At 33.2% G+C, this 27,590-nt stretch overlaps 5 protein-coding genes across 7 annotated transcripts; 3 read left to right on the top strand and 2 right to left on the bottom strand.

Moving 5' to 3' along the window:
* Positions 1-830: 830 nt before the first annotated feature.
* On the top strand, positions 831-3,515 carry LOC137832622 (putative polyol transporter 4). The gene is made up of 2 exons (XM_068640888.2): positions 831-1,378; positions 1,965-3,515. The coding sequence occupies exons 1-2, from the start codon at positions 1,171-1,173 to the stop codon at positions 3,326-3,328; spliced, it is 1,572 nt and encodes a 523-aa protein (XP_068496989.1). The 5' UTR covers positions 831-1,170; the 3' UTR covers positions 3,329-3,515.
* A 2,343-nt stretch (positions 3,516-5,858) lies between these two features.
* Positions 5,859-7,603, bottom strand: LOC137832621 (alpha 1,4-glycosyltransferase family protein). The gene has a single exon (XM_068640887.2). It carries the CDS (start codon positions 7,518-7,520, stop codon positions 6,264-6,266), a length of 1,257 nt encoding a protein of 418 aa, XP_068496988.1. The 5' UTR covers positions 7,521-7,603; the 3' UTR covers positions 5,859-6,263.
* Positions 7,604-8,286: 683 nt separating this feature from the next.
* LOC137832604 (NADH dehydrogenase [ubiquinone] iron-sulfur protein 8-B, mitochondrial) lies at positions 8,287-13,206 on the top strand. 2 transcript variants are annotated; one of them, XM_068640850.2, is made up of 9 exons: positions 8,287-8,416; positions 8,716-8,778; positions 9,127-9,205; positions 9,760-9,813; positions 9,911-10,002; positions 10,086-10,199; positions 10,775-10,842; positions 10,920-11,031; positions 12,889-13,206. In XM_068640850.2, the coding sequence occupies exons 2-9, from the start codon at positions 8,725-8,727 to the stop codon at positions 12,982-12,984; spliced, it is 669 nt and encodes a 222-aa protein (XP_068496951.1). In that variant the 5' UTR covers positions 8,287-8,416; positions 8,716-8,724; the 3' UTR covers positions 12,985-13,206. The 2 variants fall into 2 exon arrangements, with proteins under 2 accessions (XP_068496951.1, XP_068496952.1); XM_068640851.1 differs by having other exon boundaries at positions 8,410-8,629.
* A 2,521-nt stretch (positions 13,207-15,727) lies between these two features.
* On the top strand, positions 15,728-19,304 carry LOC137832603 (clathrin light chain 2). The gene is made up of 3 exons (XM_068640849.2): positions 15,728-16,202; positions 18,361-18,514; positions 18,603-19,304. Exons 1-3 carry the CDS (start codon positions 15,838-15,840, stop codon positions 19,026-19,028), a joined length of 945 nt encoding a protein of 314 aa, XP_068496950.1. The 5' UTR covers positions 15,728-15,837; the 3' UTR covers positions 19,029-19,304.
* A 718-nt stretch (positions 19,305-20,022) lies between these two features.
* LOC137832602 (putative serine/threonine-protein kinase) lies at positions 20,023-23,625 on the bottom strand. 2 transcript variants are annotated; one of them, XM_068640848.2, is made up of 7 exons: positions 23,330-23,625; positions 22,942-23,038; positions 22,661-22,773; positions 22,113-22,323; positions 21,762-21,999; positions 21,375-21,528; positions 20,023-20,485 (listed from the first exon to the last, which is right to left on the bottom strand). In XM_068640848.2, exons 2-7 carry the CDS (start codon positions 23,012-23,014, stop codon positions 20,186-20,188), a joined length of 1,089 nt encoding a protein of 362 aa, XP_068496949.1. In that variant the 5' UTR covers positions 23,015-23,038; positions 23,330-23,625; the 3' UTR covers positions 20,023-20,185. The 2 variants fall into 2 exon arrangements, with proteins under 2 accessions (XP_068496949.1, XP_068496947.1); XM_068640846.2 differs by having other exon boundaries at positions 22,942-23,047; positions 23,330-23,573.
* Between the last annotated feature and the right edge of the window lie 3,965 nt (positions 23,626-27,590).

Raw genomic sequence — 27,590 nt, 5'->3', positions numbered from 1 at the left:
TTAATATCCAATATATAAACAATAAAATTTAACAAAAAAATGATGGAGTGACAGAAGTCGTGCCAAGTTGTCACGACTTCATTATGATAGGACAGAAGTCGTGCCAAATTGACACGACTTCAGTATGACATGACAAAGTCGTGTCAAATTGGGACGATTTATGCATAAGAAATCGCGTCAAATTGGCACGACTTGCCTAAATTTGTATTTTTTTTAAATAGACTCCATTTTGTTAAAAAATAAAAAATAAAAAATAACACATCATGGTCAAAAACCCTATATTTGAAATATGGATTTCAGTTATGCTTCGGACTTTACTTTCTTTAAAATATTTTAACTTTTTAACAAATATGTATTAATAAATGTTTATTTATATACTATACTTACACTGATATTATTTATTTTGAAATAAACATGGTAAATATTATAATTTAAGTTTTCATTTATTTTATTATATGAAATAACTATACACATTATTAATATTCATATGTTGTGACAATCTTTTAAACTGATTTATTATTACCAGTCAAATACAAATCTAATACGTAATGTTAATGATGTTTTTTTTTACATGATATAGAAACTATGTTCAACACTAATAAGTATATTTTACTTATAAAAAAATTAGGTGCATCTCACTGTTAAAAATACTTGCTACAATTTGCAAGCATAACAGTTATAGTTGTAATGTTTTACTGAACAACTTTGTCTTTCTAGAAATACCCTCGCTGACGGTGGAAGCCTCTTCACACAGCTCAGAAATACAAGGTCTAAATCGGAATTCATGAGGAAATCAGTAACAACAGCGACACAACCTTGGACATGTTTCGTTTTTCCTTCTTTATCTCAAACACGTATCTTTGAAATGAAAGAAAATTAGAGCCACAGGCACACTGTGTTGACCCCACTAACCCTCCACACCATAATGCGACAATTCTTTGCACCCAAAATCCAAAGAAAACTAATTTTTCCAATGGGGTGTCTGTTTCTCCTCCTCAATTCTTCTTCTTCATTCAATCGCTTTCCCATTTCAGATAGAAGAGTTCAACATAGCCCATTGACAATACAGACAAAGGAGCAGTGATTGGTACTTGATCAAATGAATGTTATCTTTTATTATTGTTGTTGTTATTGAATATTCGAGGGTGGCGAGACAAGAGAAGGAGTAGAATGGGGTTATCTGAGGTCCAAGAAGATAGGAACTGTACCGGAGATGGGGTATCTGAAATTCCGTCGGGTACCGAAACAAAATACACCATGGTGACCTCTGTTCCAGTTGAGGACAATGAAGTTCTGCAAAACAAGAAGCACCAGGCCAAGAAATATGTCTTTGCATGTGCCGTTTTTGCCTCTCTCAATTCCGTGCTTCTCGGCTATGGTAGGCAATTCTAATTCCTTATCTTCCTTTTATGTCTAATAATTCGATTCCGTTATTTTATTTTATTTACACCCGAAATATTCCCCAATACGTGTCAGTTAAAAAAATCTAAAAACGAAAAATGATTTGATTTGGTATCGTCTTTTGTGAGATTCTATACTTGTTTTAAGGACTTCGATAAGTTAACTCTCTATCACAGTGATGAATATAAAATCCAGTGTTGTTTGTCAGTTTTTTTATTTTTAGGTTGAAACTTTTTCGATGGTCGCTCATTATTCAAGAATTGAGAGTGGCTCGGAAGAGATATATGTGTGTGTATGACTAGATGGATTAGTCTTATAGTATCAGATAGCAGATATGTGTGTTCGAATATGATGAATAATTTTACTGTCAGACAAGCACTAAGGATTGAACGCAGAAAACTTAAATCCTAGTCCAACTATTAGATGAGAACCCATTGGTTTGTGCTTTGTTTGCAGCTATGTTGTGTATTGATTTATTTTATAATATTGACTGCATAAATAAACGAGTTTATAGGAACCAAAACTAAGACCGTAGTTGGTTGTGTCTGCTTGTCATTTTGCAGATGTGGGTGTTATGAGTGGAGCAATTATATTCATTCAGGAGGATCTGAATATATCTGACGTTCAGCAAGAAGTACTTGTTGGAATTTTGAGCATAGTATCCCTGTTGGGTAGTTTAGCAGGTGGAAAGACATCTGATGCCATTGGTCGAAAATGGACAATTGGTTTGGCAGCCGTTGTCTTCCAAACAGGTGGAGCTGTTATGGCTTTTGCTCCATCCTTCAATGTATTGATGATAGGAAGACTCGTGGCTGGGGTGGGTATAGGTTTTGGTGTCATGATTACACCTGTCTATATTGCCGAAATTTCTCCAGCCATTGCTAGGGGATCCCTTACCTCTTTCCCTGAGATATTTATAAATTTTGGAATCCTTCTTGGCTACATATCAAACTATGCATTTTCCAGGCTTCCAGCACATATAAATTGGAGGGTGATGCTTGGAATTGGACTTCTCCCTTCGGTTGTTATTGCTCTTGCACTGTTTGTCATACCTGAATCCCCAAGATGGCTAGTGATGCAGAATAGGATTGAAGAAGCTAGAGTTGTGCTGTTAAAGATAACCGAGAGTGACAAGGAGGCTGAAGAAAAGTTGCAAGAAATTCTGGTAGCTGCTGGGTCAGTTAATACTGACAACAAGTATGAATCAAAAGCCGTTTGGAAAGAAATATTGAGCCCTACTCCTCCTGTTAGAAGAATGCTTATAGCTGGGTGTGGCATTCAGTGTTTCCAGCAGATAACAGGCATAGACGCAACTGTGTATTATAGTCCCACAATTTTCAAGAACGCCGGGATCACTGGCAACTCTGAGCTTCTTGCTGTAACAGTTGCTGTTGGATTCACCAAAACTCTGTTCATTTTGGTAGCCATATTTCTTATCGACAAATTGGGGAGAAAGCCTTTGCTTTACGCCAGCACAATTGGGATGACAATAAGTTTGTTTAGCCTGAGCTTGTCTCTGGCTCTTCTGAGTCATGCGAAAATTGGGATTGCGTTAGCAATTCTTGCAGTTTGTGGAAATGTAGCTTCATTCTCAGTAGGAATTGGCCCCATATGTTGGGTCTTGTCAAGTGAAATATTTCCTTTGAGACTCAGAGCTCAAGCATCAGCTCTGGGAGCAGTGGGAAGTAGGGTGAGCAGTGGTGCAGTCTCCATGTCCTTCCTCTCAGTGTCTCACAGAATCACAGTAGCAGGAACATTCTTTGTTTTTGGCGTTATTTCGTGTTGTGCTGTTGTCTTTGTTCATTATTGTGTTCCAGAGACAAGAGGAAAGACTTTGGAGGAAATCGAAGTACTGTTTAAAGATGAAGATGATTTGCAAGAAAGTGAGGTGGAAATGGGAGATGTAGAGCGTCTGGTGCAGTCATGAGTTGTTGCCACACCAAATCTTTAAACTAAATTCCTAGGTATTCCAAACATAGTATTATATTCTATGGTTCTCTTGTATATATTAATGTTTATAACATGTATTAGATTATTTTTAACACTTTGTTGATATGAGTTTATACACTGTTTCATGTAGCCATAGTGGATAATGTGTTGTCCCTTTCGCATCACGTGGATACATTGTTTTATTTTTTTCTATGGCGCGATTGTTGCTTAGTTTACTAAAGAAGTGAACAATTTCAACTTTCTGATTGTTCACTAACCCTTGAACATAACATAATTAGTTAACTATCTCGGTTCAATACTAATTTAGGCATAAAAATATAACAATAATTCACTTTTAAAATCTTGTTATCAGTTGAATAGAGTTATTTATGTCTCAGTATACGAAGAGATGTGCAATCTAAAAAAAAAAAATGAAATAAATAGGTAAAAAAAACATTAGAAATTATATCATAGAAAATACATACTAAATATATAAATAAAGTTAAAGTAAAATTTAAGATCTGTCTCGAGTTTGAAAATGTGATCCTTTTTAAGTTTTGATATTTTGAATCTTCGTTTTTTTTCACAAATTTGGTAAGGAATTATCTACTTTAGTACTTTCCCACCTCATTTTCTATTAATATTTAGGTTTGGAAGTAAATGATTCTTAAATATTTGTACTTATAATTTCAATTACTGGTACGGTAATTTGTTCATTTAAATTACTATAGTTTGTACCAAAAAGTATATAAGAAATAAGACTTGGCATGGCTCCTATTCGAAATTTAGTATATATATATATATATATATATATATATATATATATATGAGAGGAGTTTGACTTAAAATGTAAATTGTTAGTTTAATAATATCAGGTTACATTTTTTTTAAAATGGTTTCTTGATGATATCTTTTATTCAATATAATATTATATTTATCGTGATATTACTTACTTTAAACTTTTTTAAAAAATACTTTATTTTAAATTTACACTTTTTAAATACATATTTCCATTTTTTATGAATTGTACTTAAATTCAAATACATATTTCCATTTTTTATGAATTGTACATAAAATTTATGATTAAAATTAGGGGTGACAATACGGATTGACCTGTCCCATGCGCACTTGGCCGGCATATAGTGGACCGGGTTGGTTTGCCCCACATAAAATTTGTGGGCTGATTTTTCTAACCGGTTTCGCATAAGGGTTAGCCTGCGGGTCTCCAGGCCAACCCGCATAAGAAATATTTATTAAAAAAATAATTTTTTAAATATAAATTTTGAATTTCTTTTATTCAGATGCATTAGGTAAATGGTCTCATAATATTATTTTCATAAAACATGCGTAATAAGATGTTATTAAAAATTCTGGAATGTAAAATAATGAGGCTACATGAAGAAAATATGGAGGTATAGAAAAAAAATTATACATTTTAAAGTTATGCGGGTCAACCCACACTACCTCACACTTGACCCGCACGGGCTGCGGGTTATGCAGAGTGGACCTAAGCGGGTCAACGGGTTAAAATAAGTAACTCATCCCACGTTTTTTTCAACGGGCCACAGACCGGTCCGCACGGCCCGTCCCACTTCGTTACCCCTAATTAAAATGAAGGAATAAGAAATGACACCATATCAAAGAATATTGTGACCAAATTGATTGTTAAGGACTTATTTATTGTAATTTGGTATATGATATATACACTTTGATATGTTATAAAATATCTTTCCAAAATAAAAGTTTTTAATATAAAAAAGTAATTTCTTTTATTCTTATAACTTGTATAAGACCCAGTATCATTTATATGTCAAGATACTCCAAATATAGATGTTTTATAACACCCAAATCTTACTCTTTATAACCTTATTATGTATAAATAGTGCAAGAAACTTTGAAAATATCAAAATAAAGGCGTAGTAACAACCTCTTCACGTTGATAGCCACATCGCATTTATGGGTTTTATGTTTGAAGATGTTATGGGATATAAACAATTAAGAAAGAAATCTCCACATTGAACAAACCCACCATTACAGAGATGTGGTTCCATTTCCACTTCTGTAGTATACATTCTTCTGTTACAGAGTGGAGAATGATTATTAATACTATAATGAGAATTTCTCAAATTTTGTTTCCAATCCCCTAAAGATGAGAGTCGGCAAGAAGTATGTGTTTGAACTAAATAGGTGAATCACCTGTCTGTACAATACACGAAAAACACCCTTCTTGTCTCTTACCATTACCATGACTGAACTCTAAATTTAGAAAATACAACAAACTTGCATGATTTGTATCTTTTAACACCCTCCATATCTGGTTTCATTGGTTTTACATATTTCGCACCTTAAACAGCTGCACATCTATTCTTAAACACACGTTTTCACCTTTTATCTAACCATTAGTGAGCCAAACATTTAATTTGTAAATTGGATTTAGAAGCTGCTTTGGATCTTCCTAAACATATTCACAAGAACTATGACTAGCAAAAATGAAAGCAAGGAGATTGGGACAGAAGGCGAGTGTCACATGGAAATAAAAGTAGGTGCTCTATTAAGATTGGAAGCTGAGAAATCACTTTCACAATTTAATTGTCTCAAATAACAAGACAAATATCAATCAACTTTTACTTTTCACTTGTCAACTGCAGGCCAAAACCACAGCTAAACATGCCACCCTCTTCACCATTCAGTGGGAAGGAACGTGTCAGAAAATTTTCACATCATATTCCTCTCAGATCTTTCGAACAGATACAACAAAAAGGATCATACATTGGTCCAAATTCAAACCTCCTTGTACTCTATCAAATATATTCTTTTATTTTTTTATACTTGCAACACAAACATTGCTTATAACTACTTTAATTTAAAACCTATCATTCTAAGTCACTAATTACAATATTTAATCAACAAAAGTAAAACTGCAAACTTGAAAGCTAAGTGTTGCAGAAGATGCAACAAGCAGAGATGATACTATCCACAATGCTTCCCTTAACTACTTTAAGTTTCCTACTATGCCTGTTCCACAAGTGCACTGCAAAGCTTTCTTTGCGAATTTGCTCCATTTTATTCACCAACCATTTGGAGGGAATCTCATCTCTAAACAAACCTCCAATCCCTCTCCAATCCACAGGATAAAACGCAGAAGGAGGGAGCACAGTGAAATTGAAGCCCGGTTTCCCATTCACCCTAGACACTACCCTTGAGATCAAGTAAGGACCATTATGCCCCCACTTGTTCCCATCAAAGGTGAGTGCAAACTCCTCGATGAACTTGAAAAGCAAAGGGTGCTTCTTGTCAAATATCAACACTGCATTGTTCAAGCGGCTCCATTTGCCGGTTTTGACATCGAAGTTCTGTGCACCAATGGTGTTTCTCAGCTTGGAGAAACTCTTCAAGACTATGACATCTAAGTCAATGTAAGTGCCTCCAAACTTGTACAACAGAGCAAGTCTAAGCAAATTGGAGAGGTTCTGCCCCAAAGAGACCTCACCGGGATTCACATTCCCTTCCTTCAAACGGTTAAACCATAATTCGGCATGTGTGTTCTTGAATATGTAGCCAAAATCTGGAGCAATGGCCATGACCCTGAAGCCATTACTCGCAAACGGTTTCAGAATTCGAGTTCCAGTGTGAGAATCAAGGGACTTTGACACTATGACTAAACAAGCTTCAGGGTGAGACTTGAACAAGCTCTCTATAGAGATCAGCTCCCTCTCACCAAATGCTTTCAAGGGAGAAATCCAAGTCATGAAGAACCTCACCCGGCAAGGAGAAGAAGAAGAAGAGGTGTTGAAGAATGTTTTGAGTCTGGAATGAAAAAGTGAAACAGGGGAGCGAGGTTCTGAGCGCACACTTCTAAGGCCACGCTTGTGCTTCTTCACTCTCTTGGCCCTTTGAATGGAGAGGGAAAGGCTTTGAGTAGTAGTAGTGTTTGGAAGAAGGGGCAAAAGGGAGTTGTTGAAGAGAGGTGAATTGGCGGAAGATGAAAGATTGAAGAGTGTTGGAGCAGAGCGTAGGAGAGGGGACTTGGGGAGATGGAGAGAGAAGACGGTGAAAGCGTTGTAGGAGAGGAGGAGGAGAAGGAGGAAGGCGAAGAATGAAGTGGGTAGGGAGAAGAGTAGAGAAAGCATGGATCTTTTGAGGTGAAAAAAGGGGAAGAGTTTTGCGTTTTGCTCCATTTGGTGAAGCATGAAGAAGGAAAGAGAGGTTCAAAATGTTAAGCACGTTTCACGAGGAAACAGAGAAAGTGGGAGAACATTTGCATTGAATTGAGAATGGCAGAATGAGTGGAGTGAAACTACCTTTTTGTTTTAAACTTTTCCACCCCCATATTCTTTTTTTTTCTTTTTCGGTTTTGCTCACGTACTCTTCCTGTATTACAAAAGTATATTAAATTAACATTAATGTAAAATAGGAAAATTGTTATAATATATCAATTTTAACTTAATAAAAATTAACATCAATATTAATATCCATTTTCACAAGAACAATTTATTACATGTATTAATGGAAATTAAACTTTAGGTAAGATTAAACTAGGTAACGCAAATTGTGATATTACGAATATAAAATCTACTTAAAAAATCACATTGAAAATTTGGGTTTTCTTCTTGCAACTCTACATTTTTATTCTTGCACTCCTATATCATTTGAAATACCAAAATTATTTTTGACAATTTTGAATGATTTTAGAAGGATTTCGTAACTAAAAAATGTTTCCAGAAATACAGATTTCATAAATAAAGAGTGTTTATGGAAAAGAAAATCAAGAAGGCAAAAAGTTATTATGAAATATTTGTTCAAAAGACATTTCAAAAAGAGTAATCCAAAGTCACTTTTAAAAGGAGTAAAACGGTCTTTTCAAAAAATAATGGGATGCAGGAAGACATTTGTTGGGGTGTGGAAAGAAAGACTCTCAAAATTTAATTTCATTTAAAAACCCATGACAATAAATGGGTTGGGCTGGACTGTTTTGCGGGCCCGTTGTGTTGTGCGAATCTCAACACTAAAATATTTCCCATTTCTTTTCCGTTCTTCTTCGTATGCTTCTCCTCAGTTCTTTTTCTGAGATCAGTCTTTGCATCAGGTATTTTCTTTGTTTCTTTTTCCTTTCTTGAGCATTTGAACCGCCAATGTTAAAAGCGGAGCCCAAACAAATCTTTCTTGTCTTCTATTGCTTCAATTTTCGCGCTGTTTCTCAATATTAACCTGTATTTGGTTCAACCACCACTTGTTTACCCCTTTAAATTCAATATTCTCTTCCCACTTTTTCGGTTCCTGTTTATACCTTTGAATCCTTGTAAATAATTGTTTCGCTCGAACTTAATTATTCAATTTGAAAGCAATACTACACTGCATTTGATTCTTTAATGTTTTCATTTCCAGGTTTAGGGAATGGCTGCAAATTTAGCTCGGAAATCACTCCTTGCTCTTCGTGCCCGCCAATTGGTAACATTAATCTGATTTCGATTCTTCGTTATTTGTGGAAATGAAAGAAACAAGGAAAAAATTACTCTTTATAAGATTTTGATTCAATCAAGAAACTAAATTTTATCCGAATGCCCTATATTTCTTCCCATCTCTTCCTTCAAGCTGTGAAATGGATTCTTTTTTTTCTCCTTTTTGCTGTTATTCTGATTTCTGTCTGGTTATGTGATGCCCTGGTGCTCTTAAATTATAATTTACTGGATAGTATTGAAGAGGTTGCTGTGAATTAGATATGGATCATTTTAAATGTAGGATGCCCAATGTTTAGGTTATTACTTAATACTATCCCTTGTTGTTCTGCTTGTTTAGGCTGTAAGCGGTCAAGGGCTGCACAACTCCCAATCCTATGGGCTTCGATTAAGTGCACACTCCTACTCTACCAAACTAGGTCTGTTATTTGTCTTAACATCCTCATGGGCATATTTTCTGCACTGCTATAGAATGGTTAGAATTAGAAAGCAAAATGATTGAGGACTGGCTGAATATGAATTTTTATTGTTTCCTTCACCAAATTATCCATTGCATAACAATCATGATCCAGTTTCAATAAATGAACTTCTTGAAAGCGGATAGTGAGCTGGGTTCACATGTAAAAATAAAATATATATTTAATTATGTATTCCTTGAAAACACTACAATGCACTCCACTCTTCCATCCTCAGGTGATACTGGTGCTGTGAGTTTTTACCAGTTCCCGTACTTTAACACACCCTCCCCCTCCTAAAAAGGCAGATAATTACGTGGGTCAAAGGAACAACTATTCAGAATTGTGTATAGTGAACAAACACGACATTTCTTTAACTTTGCAAATACTTTCACTAGCATGACCATTTGTCTGTCAATAGTAATAGCCCTTGATCTCCATTTGCTTTTCACTTTCATGTGTTATGTATTCATGTCCTCCTTCACATATATCATAATTCTGAGATGCACTAACTGCAGAGGATGAACAAAGGGAGCAACTTGCAAAGGAAATTTCAAAGGATTGGAGTGCTGGTATTTATTTTGAATCCTTTATTTTTTAGTTTGATTGTTGTTCTTTTTGACTTTTTCTATAATATAACTAATTCATTGCTGGTATTCTGGATGACAGTTTTTGAACGAAGCATCAACACTCTCTTTCTCACTGAAATGGTTCGAGGTCTAATGCTGACTCTGAAATACTTCTTTGAAACAAAAGTTACAGTAAGTGTCTTCTGAAACTGTTTGCTATCCAATAATGATGGATATTCTAATTAAATGCTTAATGCACGACACCTTTAATGCAGATCAATTATCCATTTGAGAAAGGACCTTTGAGCCCTCGTTTTCGAGGTGAACATGCACTCCGACGATATCCAACAGGAGAGGAACGTTGTATTGCTTGCAAACTTTGTGAAGCTGTAAGGCTTTGATTATTTATAATTTTGGTTCGTCTATGATCCTTGAGAGCATGCATACATACACCAAATGGCATATAACCACAGGACAACATTTTCCTGTTTCTTTCATAAACTGAACGAAGCTTGCAATTTTTAAGACTATTTTGTATATTCCTGTTTGTGTGTGTATGTTACGAAGTGTTGTTTCTACATTGGTTAATGTAGAAAAAAATGTGCAGCTGTTTTGGTATTTGAAAAACACACACTACACAAAGTGTAAGAGTTAGACCATTGGTAGGCTTTGAGCTCAAAACCATGCGGCGGTCTCTAAATAGTGAAATCCAAATAGTTCTAGAAGAAAGGACTACAGGGGACCAGCTAACAGCTAACCCCAAACAAATGAGCTATGCAATCTATACATGAATACCCTAATTAATAATTACAACCAATGATCGATCCATTACATATTTGCATTGTCCTAATATTCCTTTTCCAGGTTTTCTTTCTTCTTTTTTATACGTTCCCCATTTCTCTCCTTCCTGTCCGTAGAGTCAGCAGCTGTATGTTATTGTTTTCTCTTAATATTTTCTTATTAGATATGTCCTGCACAAGCAATCACAATTGAGGCTGAGGAGCGGGAAGATGGCAGCCGCAGGACAACTCGGTAAATTACCTGCCTTATCTGCCCCCTCTTCTCTTAGCCCACTCCATTCTTGCTCTCTTATCTGTTAAATCTTTCAGGTATGATATTGACATGACCAAGTGCATCTATTGTGGATTTTGTCAAGAGGCATGTCCTGTTGATGCCATTGTTGAAGGGCCAAACTTTGAATTTGCTACAGAGACTCACGAGGTTCATTTTTATTTCCTTTATGCTGAATTATGTAAATATTAGGGGTGGTCATGGATTGGATTAAAATCCAATCCAAATCCAAATAAATAGATTGGATTTAAAATCCATATCCATTTTAACTAGATCAAATTTAAATGGATTTTTTTTTTAAATCTATTTAAAGTGGATTAAATCTAGATTCAATCCATTTTGTTAATTAGATTAAATCCACTTTGTCAATTACATTTAATCCATTAAATCCATTTTGATATGGACACAAACTAACTTGACTCGAATCGGGCCTAAGTCGACTCAACCTGAACACAGATCAACTCGGTTCGACATCGGCCCGGGCCTAGACGCCTCAACATCAGCTTGAGCCCGGACGACTCAACATCGGCCTGGGCCCAGACGACTCGACAATTGCCCGAGCCTGGATGATTTGACATCAGCCCGAGCTCGTTCGACAAGACATCGACCAGGGCCTGCTCCACTCGACATCAGCTCGAGCTTGGATGACTCGACATCGGCCCGGGCCCGTTTGACTTGACATCGGTCTGGGCCCAATCGACTCAACATCGGCCTAGATGACTCGACAATGGCCCGAGCCTGGATGATTCGACATCGACCTGAGCCCGTTTGATTGGACATCGGCCCAGACCCGCTCAACTCGACATTAGCCAGGGCCCCAATCGACTCAACATTGACTCGAGCCCGCTCCACTTGACATCGGCTCGAGCCCAGACGACTCGACATCAGCTTAAACTCGGACGACTCGACATCGGCTCAAGCTCGGACGACTTGACATCGGTCCGAACTCGGACGACTCGACATTGGCCCGAACCCAATCTACTCGACATCAACCCGGGCCCAATCTACTCGACATCGGTCTGGGCCCGGACGACTCAATAATGGCCTGGGCCTGGATGACTTGACATTGGCTCGAGCCCGCTTGGCTTGACATCGGCCCGGGCCCGTTCAGCTAGACATCGGCTCGAGCCTGGGAGACTTGACATTGGCTCAGGCTTGGTCAACTCGACATTGGCCCGGGCCCAATCTACTCAACATTGGCTCGGGCTCAATCTACTCGACATTGACCTGGGCCCGTTCGACTTGACATCTGCCCGGGCCCGTTCGACTTGACATCTGCCCGGGCCCGGGAGACTCGACATCGGCCCGGGCTCGTGAGGCTCAACATTGGCCCAGGCCCGTTCGGTTCGACATCAACCCGTGCTTGCTCAGCTCAACATTGGCCTTGCCTGTTCGGCTCGACATCGACGCGGGCCCGGCGACTCGACATCAGCCTGGGCTTGCTCGGCTCGATATCGACCCGGGCCAGCTCGGCTTGACATTAGCCCGGGCAAGCTCGGCTCGACATTGACTCGGGAATGCTCGGCTCGACAACTGCCCGGGCGCACTCAGCTTGAAATCAGCCGCTTGGCTTGATATGGGCCCGGGACTGCTCGATTAGACATCAACCTAGGCCCGCTAGGCTCGACGTCGGCTAGATTGTCTTGGCTTAACTTGGATCGGACCTGTCAAAATCCATCCCAAAATGCAATTTGGATAATCAAAAAATGTATCTAATCTATATCTAATCCATATCAAATTAAATGGATTGGATTTGAAATCCAAAAATATAGATTTGGATTTTAAATAAATCCATTTAAATGGATTAAAATTAATAAGGATATGGATAATTATGGATTGAATTTTGTAATTTGTTTTTTGCCCACCCTTACGATAATAGATTCTCGCTAACAATTGTCTCTATTGTTCTTTACTATTAATTATATGTTTAACTACTATTTATTATTCCATGCAATTAATTGTTTACTTGCATATTTATTTACTTCTGGTCGTTTTTACCTGTTCTAGGAGCTTTTATATGATAAAGAGAAGCTGCTTGAAAATGGTGACCGATGGGAGACTGAAATTGCTGAGAACCTGAGATCTGAAAGCCTTTACCGCTGAAATTTTACCATGTGATCATTGCCTGTTGCTTTTTTCGGTCTTATTAGGCAATGATGAATAAAATGACCACCTGAATGGTTTTAAAGAACTGTATGCATTCACGATTGTTACGTCAGGTTTTTTCTTGTCAATGTTTTGCATTGCTGTTAAGTATACAATATTGTTGACGTTTATCTCATTGAAATATTGAACAAATATGAAAATAATTGAATTTTGAGCAAATTGGCAACTTGTATGCTTGTGTTGGCGTAATTGATCCTTAGAGGATGGAAGTACTGATGCAGTAGTGCAGTTTTCGGATTCGATCATTGCGAGCATGTAACATTTTTTTTACGAGGTTGTATAAATTCTTGTGAAATAGCAAAATCACTTTTTGTTGGGAATTTTAACACTTAGCAGGGTTGATATTGGTCCTGCTTAATTTTTTTTTGCTATTTAACCAACATGATTTTCTATTTTCAAAATTACTATTGTTGAAAGAAACATTTTCTATTGAGTATTTACAAAATGGAAATGTATTTTAGTTTTGTCATTGAGTGTCTTGCTTTTATTCAAATATGCTTGTGTTGTGTGACACTTACTTGCTTTTTATTTCCTGGTTTTATTTTTATTTTTAAATACAAAAATAGAATCATATTTTTAATCTGCTTTTCAATTTGTACAGAAAATAGAAACAAATATTTTTGGCATTTTCTGTACAAATTATTTAGAATAGGAAAAAAACTAAAAACAGTTATATTAACACTTTTTTAAAACAATATTTTTTAATTAATTTAGCTCAAATTTATTTTCTATTTATAGAATTTTATTATATAAAAAGTTACACGATTTAGTAGTGTTATTTTTTCACACAGCTTATGAGTATATTTCCCTTTTTATTCTTAATTTTCAAATTTAAAAATTTAGACTGCTCATTGTTGTTATCATTATTTTTTTTCTTTTCAAATTTAAATAAATAATTATTTTATTTTAAAATTCCAATAATAAATTTGATTGTATTTAAATATTATATAATTATATTCTAATTTAAATAAAATTAAGTGTACTTTTATATCAATTTAATTCATGAAAAATATGATTTGGTAAATTTAGTGTATATTATTAAATTATGTATAAAAATGTTTACTTCATACGGATTAAAATGTTAGTAGAATACAATTTCACACAAGCTAATCAAAGTTGATGAAAACAAAGGAAGATTGAGAGATAAAAAAAACAATTTTAGTTATTTTTTCTATTTATGGATTTGTTTATTCGATAATTGACAGGGAATATTTGTTTTTAAATCTTGCTTAAAATATTGAATTTATACATACATATATCCTATTAATTTGTGCGGAAGATTGCTGTTGTATAATTTTTTCATTTCATAGAGCCTGCAATGTGATCCTCTAATATTAATTAAAAGTTTTACTTATATGTTTATAATTTATACACTTTATAATTAAACATATTATTAAAAAAAAATTATAATAATTTAATCCCGATTCAATTATAATAAAATGAATAAATCATAAGTAGCTTTTAAGTTTGAGTTGATATGAAGCTCATCACTGATATTTGTCCAGCTCAGTCAATGATGAATTTTTGAAGGATATCATGTTCTATCCACCATATTAAACATCATCACTTATTGTTGCAAACTACTATTTTAAATTCTAAAACAACTATGCCATTTAAGATTCTGTATAAAAATTAAAACACCAAACACAATATTTTTATATTAAAATAAAATTTCTTACATTAAAAAAATGCATTTGCAAAACTCCTAAAACAATATTGTAATTACTATTAATATTAACCACTGGAAATATTTTTTATCATAATCAAAGTAAAGTATAATTGAAAAATGAGTTATTATGATAGTTATTTAACTGATATTAATAAAATTACTAACAAATTGTACAGAGAAACCGTCAAAAAAATCTTCATTATTATTAATTGTTATAAATAAAATATATTGAACAAGTTTAATTAATATCAAATAAAAAAATAAGGTATCTCAATTATAAAATAATGGGTCAATAATAAGTTTCTTATCTTGGTAATTTTTTTCATAGTTAATTCTGTCTAAATAAAAAAAAATGTTTTTTACTGCCCTGTGCATATCAATATTTATTTTCCATTTTAAACCTTATTGTTCTTCTGATGGATTATTCATTTAAGTGATTTTTTTATTAGAATATTATATAAATGTTAAGCTAATTATTTGATACGGTGGTTTAGTGAGATGATAAAAACATGATATTCTATTATTTAAAAACAATATATTAAGATACAATAAAATTATTTAAAACCAACATGTTAAGATACAATCAAACTACAAAATTAAGTTGTGAAGTAATAGCTTTTCATAATTATCAAGATTAAGCATAAAATCTCATTTTTTTTTTATTTTAAAAAATAGAACATAGACTATCATTATATACAGTTTTGTAGTTACAAAATTATAAACTTGGTATATGGTAAATTTGTTTTTGTAATAATTATCATAAAAATCTATTACTTTTAATTGGTTGAGTGATAATTTCTTAATATATTTTTTTACTCTTTCAGTGTACAATAATTGAATTTTTGTTTTAACGTGAAATACTATACTTTTTATGTAAAAAAAAATACTACATCAACTATTAATCAAACTTAAATTATTTAATTTATATATATTTCATAATATTAATATTTATAACTAGATTATAGATGAATTTTAACATTTTATTTTGTATTATTTTCACCGTTAAGTATTTAAAAAGTGGAAGATAGTTTAGTGGCAGTGCTGAACCTCCGTCAAAGCAAAGCAACAGTGTTCCCATCATTTGCGTTTCACAGAAGAGAGAGAAAATCGCAGTCGCAGACATGTCTTCCTTCGATACCTTCACCGATGACTTGAACGTCAACTCTTCTTCCACTCACCAACACGACGACGACGAGGACAACTTCTCTGGCTACGCCGGCTACTCTTCCTTCACCGGTGATTTTTCCGCCGATGGAGATGTCGCCGTCGATCACTCCGCCGCCGCATCGCCGGAGATCTACGGCTTTACTGATCCGACTCCCGCTTACTCTCAGTCTCCCTTCGAATCCGCCTCCGTAGAGAACGGGAACGAAAACGGAAACGGCTACGGTGATGGCGACGGAGTTTTCGTCTCCGACGGTCCAGTGCTACCGCCACCGACCGAGATGGAGCCGGAGGAAGGTTACGCTCTTCGCGAGTGGCGCCGGTGAGTGGTTGTTTGCAATTTCATCTTCCGTTTCGGGAATTTGTTGGATCTCGTTTGAATATGCTTAGATCTGCGATGATTTTGCCTTAATAAAAAAGTTTCCTCGCTAAGTGTCTCGCGGTTGCTAGTGACCAATTAGAACTGTGAATCGGGAGTGGGAAAGGTTGATCTTACTTGTAGAAAGCGAATTGGTGAACTTAGGTTAATACGATTTTACTTCAAGCAGTTAGTTGAGCTGTGGCATGATATGTGATTATTTCGCTGAGATTTAGGGTATCGGTTTTTGTATGCTAGGGAGTTGGGTGGAATTGATTTATATCCATCAATTGTAAGTCTATGTTTGGATGGAGAAAGTTTGGAGAATAATGAGCAAGGATGTTTGATTTTTCACTCATTGATGTTGGATTTCTATAGTCTATAATTATTTTGAGGTGAGGTACTTTTAGGGTAAATTGCATGGTGTGAAAAATTTAAAGTTGCGGTTCGGACTGAATTTGTGATTTGATGGTTTTTAGGGTTTCGTCTCTGTGATCACTTAATTTGACTAGATGTTGGCTTGACAATAACCATTGTTTGATTCCTTCTCCTTGGGAATGAGATGATCATATGCTAAAGTTGACCCCTGTTGACTGTTGAGCTTAGGGCAGGCAAGCTACTTATGCTGAACTTAAACGTTGATAAATGTTGATGGGGATTGTATAGGAATGGGATCCTCTTGATCTTGGTTTTTTGCGTGTATGCTACGGAAGTTATATTTTATATTTATTCAATTAATTCAGTGTGCTTCTTATATAGACCGAGATTGCATAATTTTATCTCCTTTTCTTTTCTTCCCTTGTGCTTGAGGGAGTAATAAGATATTTAGCTATCTGGTTATGCAAATAAGCTTGATTTATCATGTGTATAAAAGCTAAAGAGGAAATTAACTCATGTAAATGTATGTTAACTGATGCAACTATCATTTCTTCATACCCTTGAAACATTTTTGCTTGCTCTAATTAACCTGTGTGTTCCACATTCTTTGAACAGACAACTGAACTTTCCCTCTTTGATTTATATGGGTTTTAAATGTTCTCTTCTCTAGTATGATGGTAGCTCTCATAGTAGTCAATGGTGTGCTATAGTGGAGTATTAGATTAGAGCAAACCAGTTTTCAATAGCAATCATTGTGGCTGTAATAGTTGTCAAATCAAAATAGCAGTTTTGTGTGTTATGATGATATAGGGAGTCCAAAAACACATTCTTTTACCCCCTTACACAACTTCAAAAGCATAACAGGATTTGAAACCCTTCTTCCTTGACCATTCCCCAAAACTTTATCTTTTTTTTACTTGTGTCACTTCACACTTTACCGGTCTATGTTTTCTTGTGTTCCAATATTTTTCTTTCTTTCAACTTCACTTTCTGCTAATTTTTTATTTAATTTGTTCTTTTTCTATTTCATTATTGTTTTTTACTTTATTATTGTTATTAGCTCCTAGACTGATGGTGATTGTGTGCATAAACTTTGTCTAACTAGTTTTCATGAATTTCTTTAAATTTTTTGTTTGCTTTTGAATATTTACGTGTAGTATAGACTATTAGTTAGTAATGACAATTAGTAAGATATAAAATGGCAGACATCCCAGTATCTCTATAACCTTTTGATATGGGAATGAAAATCTTCTAATGTTTGATTTATCACACGCAGCTCAACTGATCGTCTTGAAAAGAAAATACAAAGCATTGTTTTTTCTTATTTACCATATAATTCTGGTCGATTAACAATTCTGAAATTAGGATTTCTAATATTTATGTTAATTGTATGGTGCACGACTTAAACAGGCAACAAGTTATCTTTTTCTGAGCCTAGATAAAGTTTATAATATTTTAGATGTCCAAACCAATTCTGTTGGAAATAAATGCGTGAGATAATATGTTAATGTCACATTAATAAAGTTAATACCATTAATTAATTTCAATCAAAAAAAATAATTGTGATTAATCTAAATCTCCACTTTATATAGTTAGTTATCTGGGACAAAATAGTTGTGAACTTGATGAAAGAACATCATTTTCTTAATCTCTCATCTTGGGCCACTAAAGTTTAAGATCTTTTGTAAGTTTGCTGAACTCAGTTATGATAAAAAAACGAATGCCTTTGGCTTTCCTTGTACAGTCAAAATGCCATTCTGCTAGAAGAGAAGGAGAAAAGGGAAAAAGAGATGAGATTGAAGATTATCGAAGAGGCTGAGGAGTATAAGCTGGCTTTCTATGAGAAGAGGAAGGTTAATGTTGAGTCTAGCAAGGTTCAAAATAGAGAGAGGGAGAAGGTAAGTTTTACTTGCATGAAGACATCATCTTTCGCCAGATGTATTTTTTTCCTGTTCTAATAGAGAATGAAATTTGTCTGTCGAGCAGTTATTCTTGGCTAATCAAGAGAAGTTTCACAAAGAGTCAGACAAAGCTTATTGGAAAGCAATTGCAGAGCTCATTCCTCGTGAAGTTCCCAACATTGAAAAGAAAAGGGGCAAAAAGGATCAGGACAAGAAGCCATCAATTACAGTCGTTCAAGGCCCAAAGCCCGGCAAACCCACGGACCTGTCTAGGTTGCGGCAAATACTGTTAAAACTGAAGCATACACCACCACCTCACATGATTCCTCCACCACCTGCTCCTGCTAAAGAGGCCAAAGACGGTAAGGATGGAAAAGAGAAAGCATCAAAAGCAACTGGATCTGCAGCAGAAGGTGCAACTGCATCACAACCAAAGGATGCTGCCTCTAATGGCTCCGCAGATGAACCCCAGAAAGAAGCTCCTGCCACTGAGGAGCAGGCTGCTGCATGATTTTTGCATATCATACTCAGTTCCCCTTCAATCTTTCTTCTGCCATCTCTTTCTCCACCTGCTGTCTTTAATGAATCTTTTTGCCCTGTTACTAGTTTCTAATGCTTATTGGTTGCATTTTATTACCAACTTTGAGGTTCTGTATGAATTAAATCCATTGACCATCATGACGTAGAGATTCAATGATCATGGGTTTAACTACATCCTTTTAGACAGAAAGTACTTGTTGGGATTGCTGACTGGTGGTGTCAAACAGACTCTTTTCGGCTGTTTAAATTTCTGTTCATATATATGCACCTCATCCTACTGCCCTTACATGTGCTGTAAGATTAAGTTTTATCAGCCTTCATTAAATTTGGTTTTGCATCTTTAAAAATGGTTGATTTTGGTCTTTAGAATTTTTAAATTTGTGATAAATGATTTATATCATATTTATTCAAGATATGTAATATCTACATGTTGCGCACGTTATTTTAAAATCGTTAAAGCTATTGTATGGTTTTATATTTGTGCTCTGTAATTGTAGGAATTATTTAAAAGGTTAAGAAGACTAAAATAAATGAGAAGTTTAGATTAAAATTAAATTATATTTATAAAGATTTCAAGTATATTTAATCTTATTTGATCAGGTAATTTATTGACAAGGTAGGTGAGTCTTTTTCTCTCAAAGTAGATTATTACAAAGTTAAATGATGCAAATTATTATCATGTGTCAATAATATTGTTGTAAACTCATGTCGTCTATTAACAGTGAGAATGATTCAGGTTTCAATTTTTGTCTAGTTGCTTGGCTTCCTAAGAGTAAAAGTTTTAGGATTTGACTTCAAAATGAAAGAATATTCATAAAGTGAAGGTTGAAAATGAATCTACCTTTTACTTAAATCAAAATATCTCTTTAACTTTTAATTCATTTTAAATTAATAATAAATGCATTTTTCTTTTCTGTTTTACTACCGTTGAATTTTGAAAAAGTAATCAAATCACACACAGTCAATAAAAGTAATGCAAGATAATCAGACATACTATACAGGTTTCAATATGCAGGAGCACGAGATTGCTTTCATGCCGAGTTATATTTTTTTATAGCTAAATTGAAAAGAAATAACATAAGAAAGTAAAACAATATTTGAAAAACAAAAAGTACTCTTGAATAGACATCACCTTGGGGTGACCTGAGTAATAGCAACATGAGTAGAGGTAATAAAAGGAAGAGGGTGTTTTCGAGAAGATTCTCCTTCATCTGTGAATAATCCTGGTGCTGTAAGTTCTTTCTCATTGAGTTGGATTGTCTTTGATAGCATACTAACAACTTGTATCATCAAAGGCCTTCTACTTGCTGCTGACTGTGTACAGAAAAGTGCAACCTTCATGTATCTCATTACCTCTTCCTCAGGAAACTCTTCCATCTCTGGATCCACAAACTCCAACAATTTTCCTTCTTCATAAAGTTGCCAGGCCTGTTAGATCAAATAATAACTATCATCATGTCCACTCCAAAGTTTCACACTATGAATACCATACATCTAACTATATAGATAGACACGGACACTCATATGATACAAACACATATGAAAAAACGTATAATCTCTAAAATATCAGACACGAAACACAGATCTATATATTATATATTTATAAATTATATAAATTAATAATAAAGATTTATGTTCATAAAGTTTTTCTTGTGTAGCATAAAGATGTTTCTCATGACTAGTTCAAAAGGATTTGTTATTTCTTTATATAGTCAATAAAAATTTATACTATAAATTTGAGTTTTTAGAAAATTGTATATTTTCTTTATAAAATTGTGTTAGAACCGTATTAGAATTATTAAAAATTCAACAAATATTTTTTTGAATTAGACGCTCCACCGATACGTATCGTACCAGTGTTGTGTGTCCGACATGGATACACCATTTAAGTGGCAATTATTCAACTTTTTTTTTTCTATTTTTTACAATTATTTCAACTCTAGATTTCTTTTTGGGAAATTGAAATCCCATTGTTTTTGTCCCTAATAAATTGGACCATATTTGATTTTAGTCTAACCTTTTAAAATTAAATGTTTTTGTTCCCAATTTTTTTAAATATCCAAACTTTAGTCCCAAATAAAACCTCACCCAACAGTAGTTGTAAAATATAATGGATGGAAACTCATGATCTTAAAGAACTAAATCCAAAGATGGCCATTTTTTTAGGAACACACCAATGTATTAGGGTTAGGTTACAAGGGAAGTGGAGAGATATATAATGAATAAACAAGGTAGTGAATAAAAAAGATATGATAGGATTTCATAGACTAAATTATATAATGTTGCAAAGTAACTCATAAAAGTAAGATTTATGTACCCATTCCAAGAGAAATTTGTGTGATCCTCCTCCGTTTGTTCTCCTGGCACTGCTTCTGCCACTAACTATTTCAAGCACAAGAACCCCAAAGCTGTATATATCAGCTTTCTTCGTTAACTGGCCACCTATTGCATATTCCGGTGCTAAGTAACCACTGCATAAATATAAACCTTACCCTGTTTAATGAGTTTCATAATCCACAGTTCAAGTATAAATCTTGAAATGCAAAAAATTTATAAACTAGTGGATAAATTAGAACATCCCAGTTTTTCAAGCAAAAATTGAAGTATGCTTAATCCAATAACTGTATGTAGAGATGAGCAACCAACAGAATGACATAAGAAAAATAAAAATCTATTTTCATACTCTCATAGACTATTTACATACGCTGTTCCAGCAATTCTTGTGCTAACGTGAGTGATACCATCTGGAAATAGTTTAGCCAACCCAAAATCACCTATTTTGGGATTGAAATCTTTGTCAAGTAGTACATTACTAGCTTTGATGTCTCTATGCACAATTGGTGGTGAAAGTTCTTCATGCAGAAAGGCAAGACCCTTAGCAGTACCTAAACAGATACCAGATCTTTTTCTCCAGTCTAGTTTAATCTTTTCATTCCTTGTGCCTACAGAACACCAAAAAGAACAAAAAAAGGTTACATGCATGTTTCATTCTATCATCTGTATATGGAGTCAATTCGTGACTTCATAATTTACTGTAAGCATTTGACATATTTACCAAGTAGTGCACTATTAAGGCTTCCATTTTCCACATACTCGTAGACTAATGTACGACTAGGTCCTTGGATGCAGAATCCAATCAATTCAACAAGGTTTGCATGTTTAACATTTGACAAAGTTTTGATTTCAGTCAAAAACTCACGAACACCCTGCTTTGACCAATTTGAGAGAGTCTTCACTGCTATACGTCTTCCATCTCTTAAGGTTCCCTAGCAAAATTGTCACATGAGTATTTAGAATGGCTTAACATCAATAAAAAAAACTAATGATACAATTACTTGCTACCTTTTACTCTTCAATAGCTTAGCACATATTCAGTGTTCTTGAAACTCAGACAAATTTTTTACTAAGTGTGATGATATTCTTAATAACCCAAAAACAATGTATTGACTTTTTTCCATTGCAAAGTATGGAATCCTAGCTGCTCTCAGATTGTCTTCTACTTCAGACATGGTTGGTCTCAGTGAAGAGTTTGAGTAGGTAACATTCATATTGATTTCATGATTTCATGCATGCAACTTATACAAGCATCAGAACTCTGAATACCTGGTAAACGGTTCCAAAACCTCCTCGTCCTATCTTATTGTTTGAGTGATAATTATCAGTTGCCAATCTCAGTTCTTTATCAGAAAATTGCCTAACATTAACAAGGGGATAACCTGCACAACAAAAGAATACATATGAATGAATATAAACGGCAAGAGAAGAATTCTATAGATAAACATATTGCTTGTTAATAACCGTTGACCACAAAACCATTAAAACGAATTTATTTACAGTATTTAACACACATAATTGATAATGAAATTGCCAAAACTTTCTCTAACCATCAATTTCTCCATTAACATTAGAAGAGCGTCTTTTCTTAGCAGATTTGGCTCCAAAGCAGCCACAAGTCATAATGATTCTGGTATACTCTGCAATCTGCATAATCTAACATTCTAACATAAGACTATTAAGAGACAAAGATATGCACTGGCACGGCCACCCAAATGAAAATTAGACCTTTTTAAATATTTTAAGATACAGAAAAACGGTCTTCAAATCAAAGAATCAAACACAAAACTGAAGAGCAAAACCCAGAAACCTCTTAAAAAAAGATTTGGAATTTTAACAAAAGCAAATTCAGAAAAGTTTTCTGTTAATCTGAAACAAAGTAAAACATTAATTTTTTTTATATAATTTCACAAAGAGTGTTACTTCTGAGATGAGTACCTTATTTGGGTGATAAGAAAAAGGAGGTGGGAACAGAGGTGTGGTAGTGATAAGTATGGCTTAAAGTTGAAAGAAGAATGAGAAACAAAATGTGAAAATAGAGTTGATTAGTGGTGACATGATTGAAATTTGAAAGCAAGGAAATGTGGCATATAGCCGCCAGCCGGCAGTGAATATAAAAATGGAAAATTGAGAGAGAGTTGTTTGGTGCAGTTAGTGTCTGCCTTTTCTGTCGCTAATTCTCAATATTTTTTTCAAAACGCATCTTTCATTCATATCTATCACTTCAATCTTATGATTTTTGTTCTACATGAGACATAGACTAAATACCGGTAATGGGAATTAGCTGACTATATTCTACCACTTCCGGCGATCAACACGTTTATTCTATGTCACACCAAATAATTAAATATATTCTAGACTAGATATTAGGATATACTTTATAATGTAAATTTTATTTTTTTATTAGTAAAAAAAATAAAAATATGAATATTTTAAGGGGTGATCAAACTCATATAGCTACTAGCAATTCTATTCAAAAGAGAGACTTTGTAATCATGCTATAACCTACCAATTGAAAATCAATGTAGACACATAAAAGAACACCATAAAACCAAACTACTCAAACTAACAAACTACTATCAAAGACTTTTGATCATAAGCAAACAAGTCAACGGATTAAGACATCAATCAGAAAAGGAAAAACAAGCCGAACCAAAATTAGAAGTAATCAAAGACCAAATCTTTAATATAACGAAAGAAAATATTTCAGAATGATCAATCACTCCACTTTTAAAGCTGATGCAAATTTTACTTTATAAGACGATATAAGATTGAAGTAGACTTAAAAGTCCACTTGTTAATATGATATTATAGTCATTTTTTGGTCTATCTCTATAAAAGTTTGTTGACCTTATCAGATCATTCGTTATCGAACTGTATCGTATCACCTTTATATATCTCCATACACGAGTTGATCGTCTCATTCCACCTCATGTCAAATAGAGATCAAGACATTTTATGTATATAAATGATGTAGACATCACTAAGTCAGTTTTATAAAATTAAATTAAACTTAAAAATTCATTTCTTAAAAATAATATTACGTCTTAATCATCCTGAAATTATTATTAAAAAATATTTCGGACATTCTTCACAAATCCTTACACGTAAGGTCCATAAATATTAATATAGGTAGATGGATGTTTCAATGTAAATTTAGTTTTTCTAATTCAATAGAATCATTTTGTGTAATTAAGCTTAAAATTTCTTACTTAAATGTTAATAGTTCATTTAACAGCCATATATTACAATTATTTTTTTATAAATTAATCAGAAAAATGAAATGAAAGTATAAACAGTCTCATATGTCAGCGCCAGTTCCCACCTGGTCACACTCTAGTGGAAACTCATTTTTGCTCTTCTAGTTAAAGTTCCACTATCGTTGGGTCAATGCCTGTAATATTATTTTTTAAATAAATCTTATTCTAATAAATTAAATTATCTATATCACCACCTTCTGTATATTCTATGTTTTATTATTATGCATCAAGGTTTTAAAAAATGGTTTGGTTTAAGGAAGGTCACAGTTGAGATCATATAAATTGCATTTGAGTGTAATTTTTCTTAACATTTCACTACACTTCTTTCTAAATATTTTTAGAAAATAAAAATAGAGTTCTTTACACAAAATACAATAATTTTATATATAAAAATGCACTGTGGTTCATAATTCAGTGGTCTTTTTCTTTACTAAGCTCGAACATGGGAGATTTTTCTCTATGATTTTTTTTTTACTCTTATACTTTGGGATTCTACTGTTGAAAGGGTTGGTGTGTTTCTTCATGCATTTTTATTTTTTTTTTAATTTCTTTTTGTTTCCGGAATGTACAAAAGGTGATTAAATTTTTTATAAAAGGCAAGAATCTCAACTCATGGGTTGGGGTGGGCAATACCTTATTGGGCTTGTGGGCTTCATTACTTATTGGGAATGACGGTTTCTTCCTGCACCCCTACATTTTTCTTCCTGCACTCCATAAGGTTACGAAAAGACAAAACTGTCCCTATAAACTGTACATTTTTTTTTTATTCCAGATTAAGAAAATCCGGTAAATTTTTGGATTGACACTTCCGGTAAATTTTCGAATTGGCGCATCTGGTAATCTCCTGGATTGATACTTCCGGTAGTACATAGTGTTAATCCAAAATCAAAAAATGCAAAACATCATGAAAAAACCACTCCGGATCCGTCAATTCGTAATTCAAAATATGCATTCCGGATTCAGAAATCCATAATTGAAAAAAATCATTCCAGATCTACCAATCCGTAATAGAAATTAGACTTCCGGATTCAACAATCCATAAATCAATAATTTATGTAAAATTTGCTTACAGAATGCAACATAATTCACTTTTGGATTAATGAATCCGTAGCACACTTCGAGATTTCAAATTTAATATGCAGTCTGTTAAAATAATTGTTTAGAGATTAAAAGGTATTTAAAACACAATTAAAAATAAAACTAAAATCAATTAAACTAATCCAATTTATTTATTTGTTATGGTATTTGGTATGGGTTAAAAAGAAATAAAGAAAGTAAATGAATTGCGTAGTGTTGTTGGTCCCATGAACTTGTGGCGGCTACCATACTTGAATACTTAATTACTATAATCTTGCATTACCATTACAACAATCATTTTCATTCAAATTTCAAGTTTTTTGTGCACCTTTAAAATAACATATCAACGTAAAATTTCCCATTATAGTTTAGTTAACCTATATATTTGACTAATGATATTAATTCTGAATGCTGAAAATAGCATTTTCATAGTCAAAGGATATCAAGACTTAAATAAACAACAATTTCTTTGTTTTATTAAAATATGCCCTCGTGTTTCAAATGCTGGAATAAATGCTGGGATAATACACCACCTTATTCCTTTAATTTTGTTTTTGCTTTTAATATTTTTTTCCTTTGTGATTTACTCTCTTTTTTATATCAGTGAAATAATTTAAGTTTTTTTTAATTTTGTTAATATATTAGTAATTTAATCTAAATTTATTTTAATATTAATTTTTTATTAGTATTAAAAAATTTGCTTTTATAAAATTATAATAAGAAAAATATATATTTTTTAAGAACATAAAGCTTTTAAGAAAATTACATAGTAAAAATCTGAAACTTAAATTAATACAATTTTTTATATTTATATAATTGATGGTATTTTTGGATTAGGGAGTAAACGTAGGAAATGAATTTGTGATGATTTAAAGGAGAAAATGTGAGGTTATTTGGATTAAGATAAATATAGTAAAAAATGAAGAAAATAATGTATGAAAGGTTGTAAGTGATACAATGTAATTAAAAAAATAAGAACAAAATTAAAAAAAAATAATACTTTATTAATAATATGTTTAATTACCCTTTTAATTCCTATATCAAGAATCAAAAGTTGATTCGGTTATGAATTTTTTTAAAAATTCATTATGATCATATTTCTTTAATAAACATTTTAATGTGTTTTTTTTTTCTGTGAGATTATTCTCATTTAAACATATTTACCTTAACATTTATACCACTACACAAACACATTTGCATTCAATAGTTTTAAAAAAGTTTGAAACAATCACATTAAATTAATTTTAAAAAATTAAAACTACATTAAACTTTTAAATAAATACTGAAACCGAATTAAACTTTTTTTAAAAAGTTGAAACTTGAACTTTTTAAAATCTGTGTGATAAAATTAATTTTGAACCTTTAATATATATATTAAAAAATAATTAAGCTTTGATAATAATACAAAAATAATTATCTCACAACAATACCTTCACAAATATCACAACTCTGTATATAAATTTTATAAAAAAAATCATTCAATAAATAACTCATAAAACAATTATAATAAACAGATAGACAATCTAATAGAGCATCCTACATAATTGAAACCCAAATATCACAAGTTGTATCATTCATGGACCCTACATGATTGAAACCCAACCATCACAAGTTATATTATTCATATATATTATATTATTGATGACACTTTGAATATGAAAATATTATATAGCTATGCACATACTTCAAAGCATTGAAATGGGAAAGGTTGAATGGGTTGACCAAACAAGAGTCTTTCACAACGCTTTTTTTAACATCTTGTCTTATTCTACACTTCTTTTATGTCAAGAATATTCACCTAACATCTTTCCCAATAAAATATTTCTAAACTTTTTATTTTACGTTTTTTAAATGAATATTTT

The sequence above is a fragment of the Phaseolus vulgaris genome, chromosome 6 (genome assembly GCF_051622355.1).
Source record: "Phaseolus vulgaris cultivar YP4 chromosome 6, ASM5162235v1, whole genome shotgun sequence".
NCBI lineage: Eukaryota > Viridiplantae > Streptophyta > Magnoliopsida > Fabales > Fabaceae > Phaseolus > Phaseolus vulgaris.
The sequence above is the reverse complement of the archived record's forward strand: the minus strand, read 5'-3'. Positions and strand labels throughout refer to the sequence as shown.

Coding starts and splice junctions, on each gene's coding strand:
- LOC137832622 (XM_068640888.2), top strand. CDS start 1,171: ATGGGGTTATCTGAGGTCCAAGAAGATAGGAACTGTACCGGAGATGGG. Junction 1,379..1,964: donor TTCCGTGCTTCTCGGCTATG/GTAGGCAATTCT, acceptor GTCATTTTGCAG/ATGTGGGTGTTATGAGTGGA.
- LOC137832621 (XM_068640887.2), bottom strand. CDS start 7,520: ATGCTTCACCAAATGGAGCAAAACGCAAAACTCTTCCCCTTTTTTCAC.
- LOC137832604 (XM_068640850.2), top strand. CDS start 8,725: ATGGCTGCAAATTTAGCTCGGAAATCACTCCTTGCTCTTCGTGCCCGC. Junction 10,003..10,085: donor TCTTTGAAACAAAAGTTACA/GTAAGTGTCTTC, acceptor CCTTTAATGCAG/ATCAATTATCCATTTGAGAA. Junction 10,843..10,919: donor GGCAGCCGCAGGACAACTCG/GTAAATTACCTG, acceptor TAAATCTTTCAG/GTATGATATTGACATGACCA.
- LOC137832603 (XM_068640849.2), top strand. CDS start 15,838: ATGTCTTCCTTCGATACCTTCACCGATGACTTGAACGTCAACTCTTCT. Junction 16,203..18,360: donor GCTCTTCGCGAGTGGCGCCG/GTGAGTGGTTGT, acceptor TTCCTTGTACAG/TCAAAATGCCATTCTGCTAG. Junction 18,515..18,602: donor AAAATAGAGAGAGGGAGAAG/GTAAGTTTTACT, acceptor TCTGTCGAGCAG/TTATTCTTGGCTAATCAAGA.
- LOC137832602 (XM_068640846.2), bottom strand. CDS start 23,044: ATGCAGATTGCAGAGTATACCAGAATCATTATGACTTGTGGCTGCTTT. Junction 22,774..22,941: donor TGTTAATGGAGAAATTGATG/GTTAGAGAAAGT, acceptor TTTGTTGTGCAG/GTTATCCCCTTGTTAATGTT. Junction 20,486..21,374: donor ACAAATTTCTCTTGGAATGG/GTACATAAATCT, acceptor TTGATCTAACAG/GCCTGGCAACTTTATGAAGA.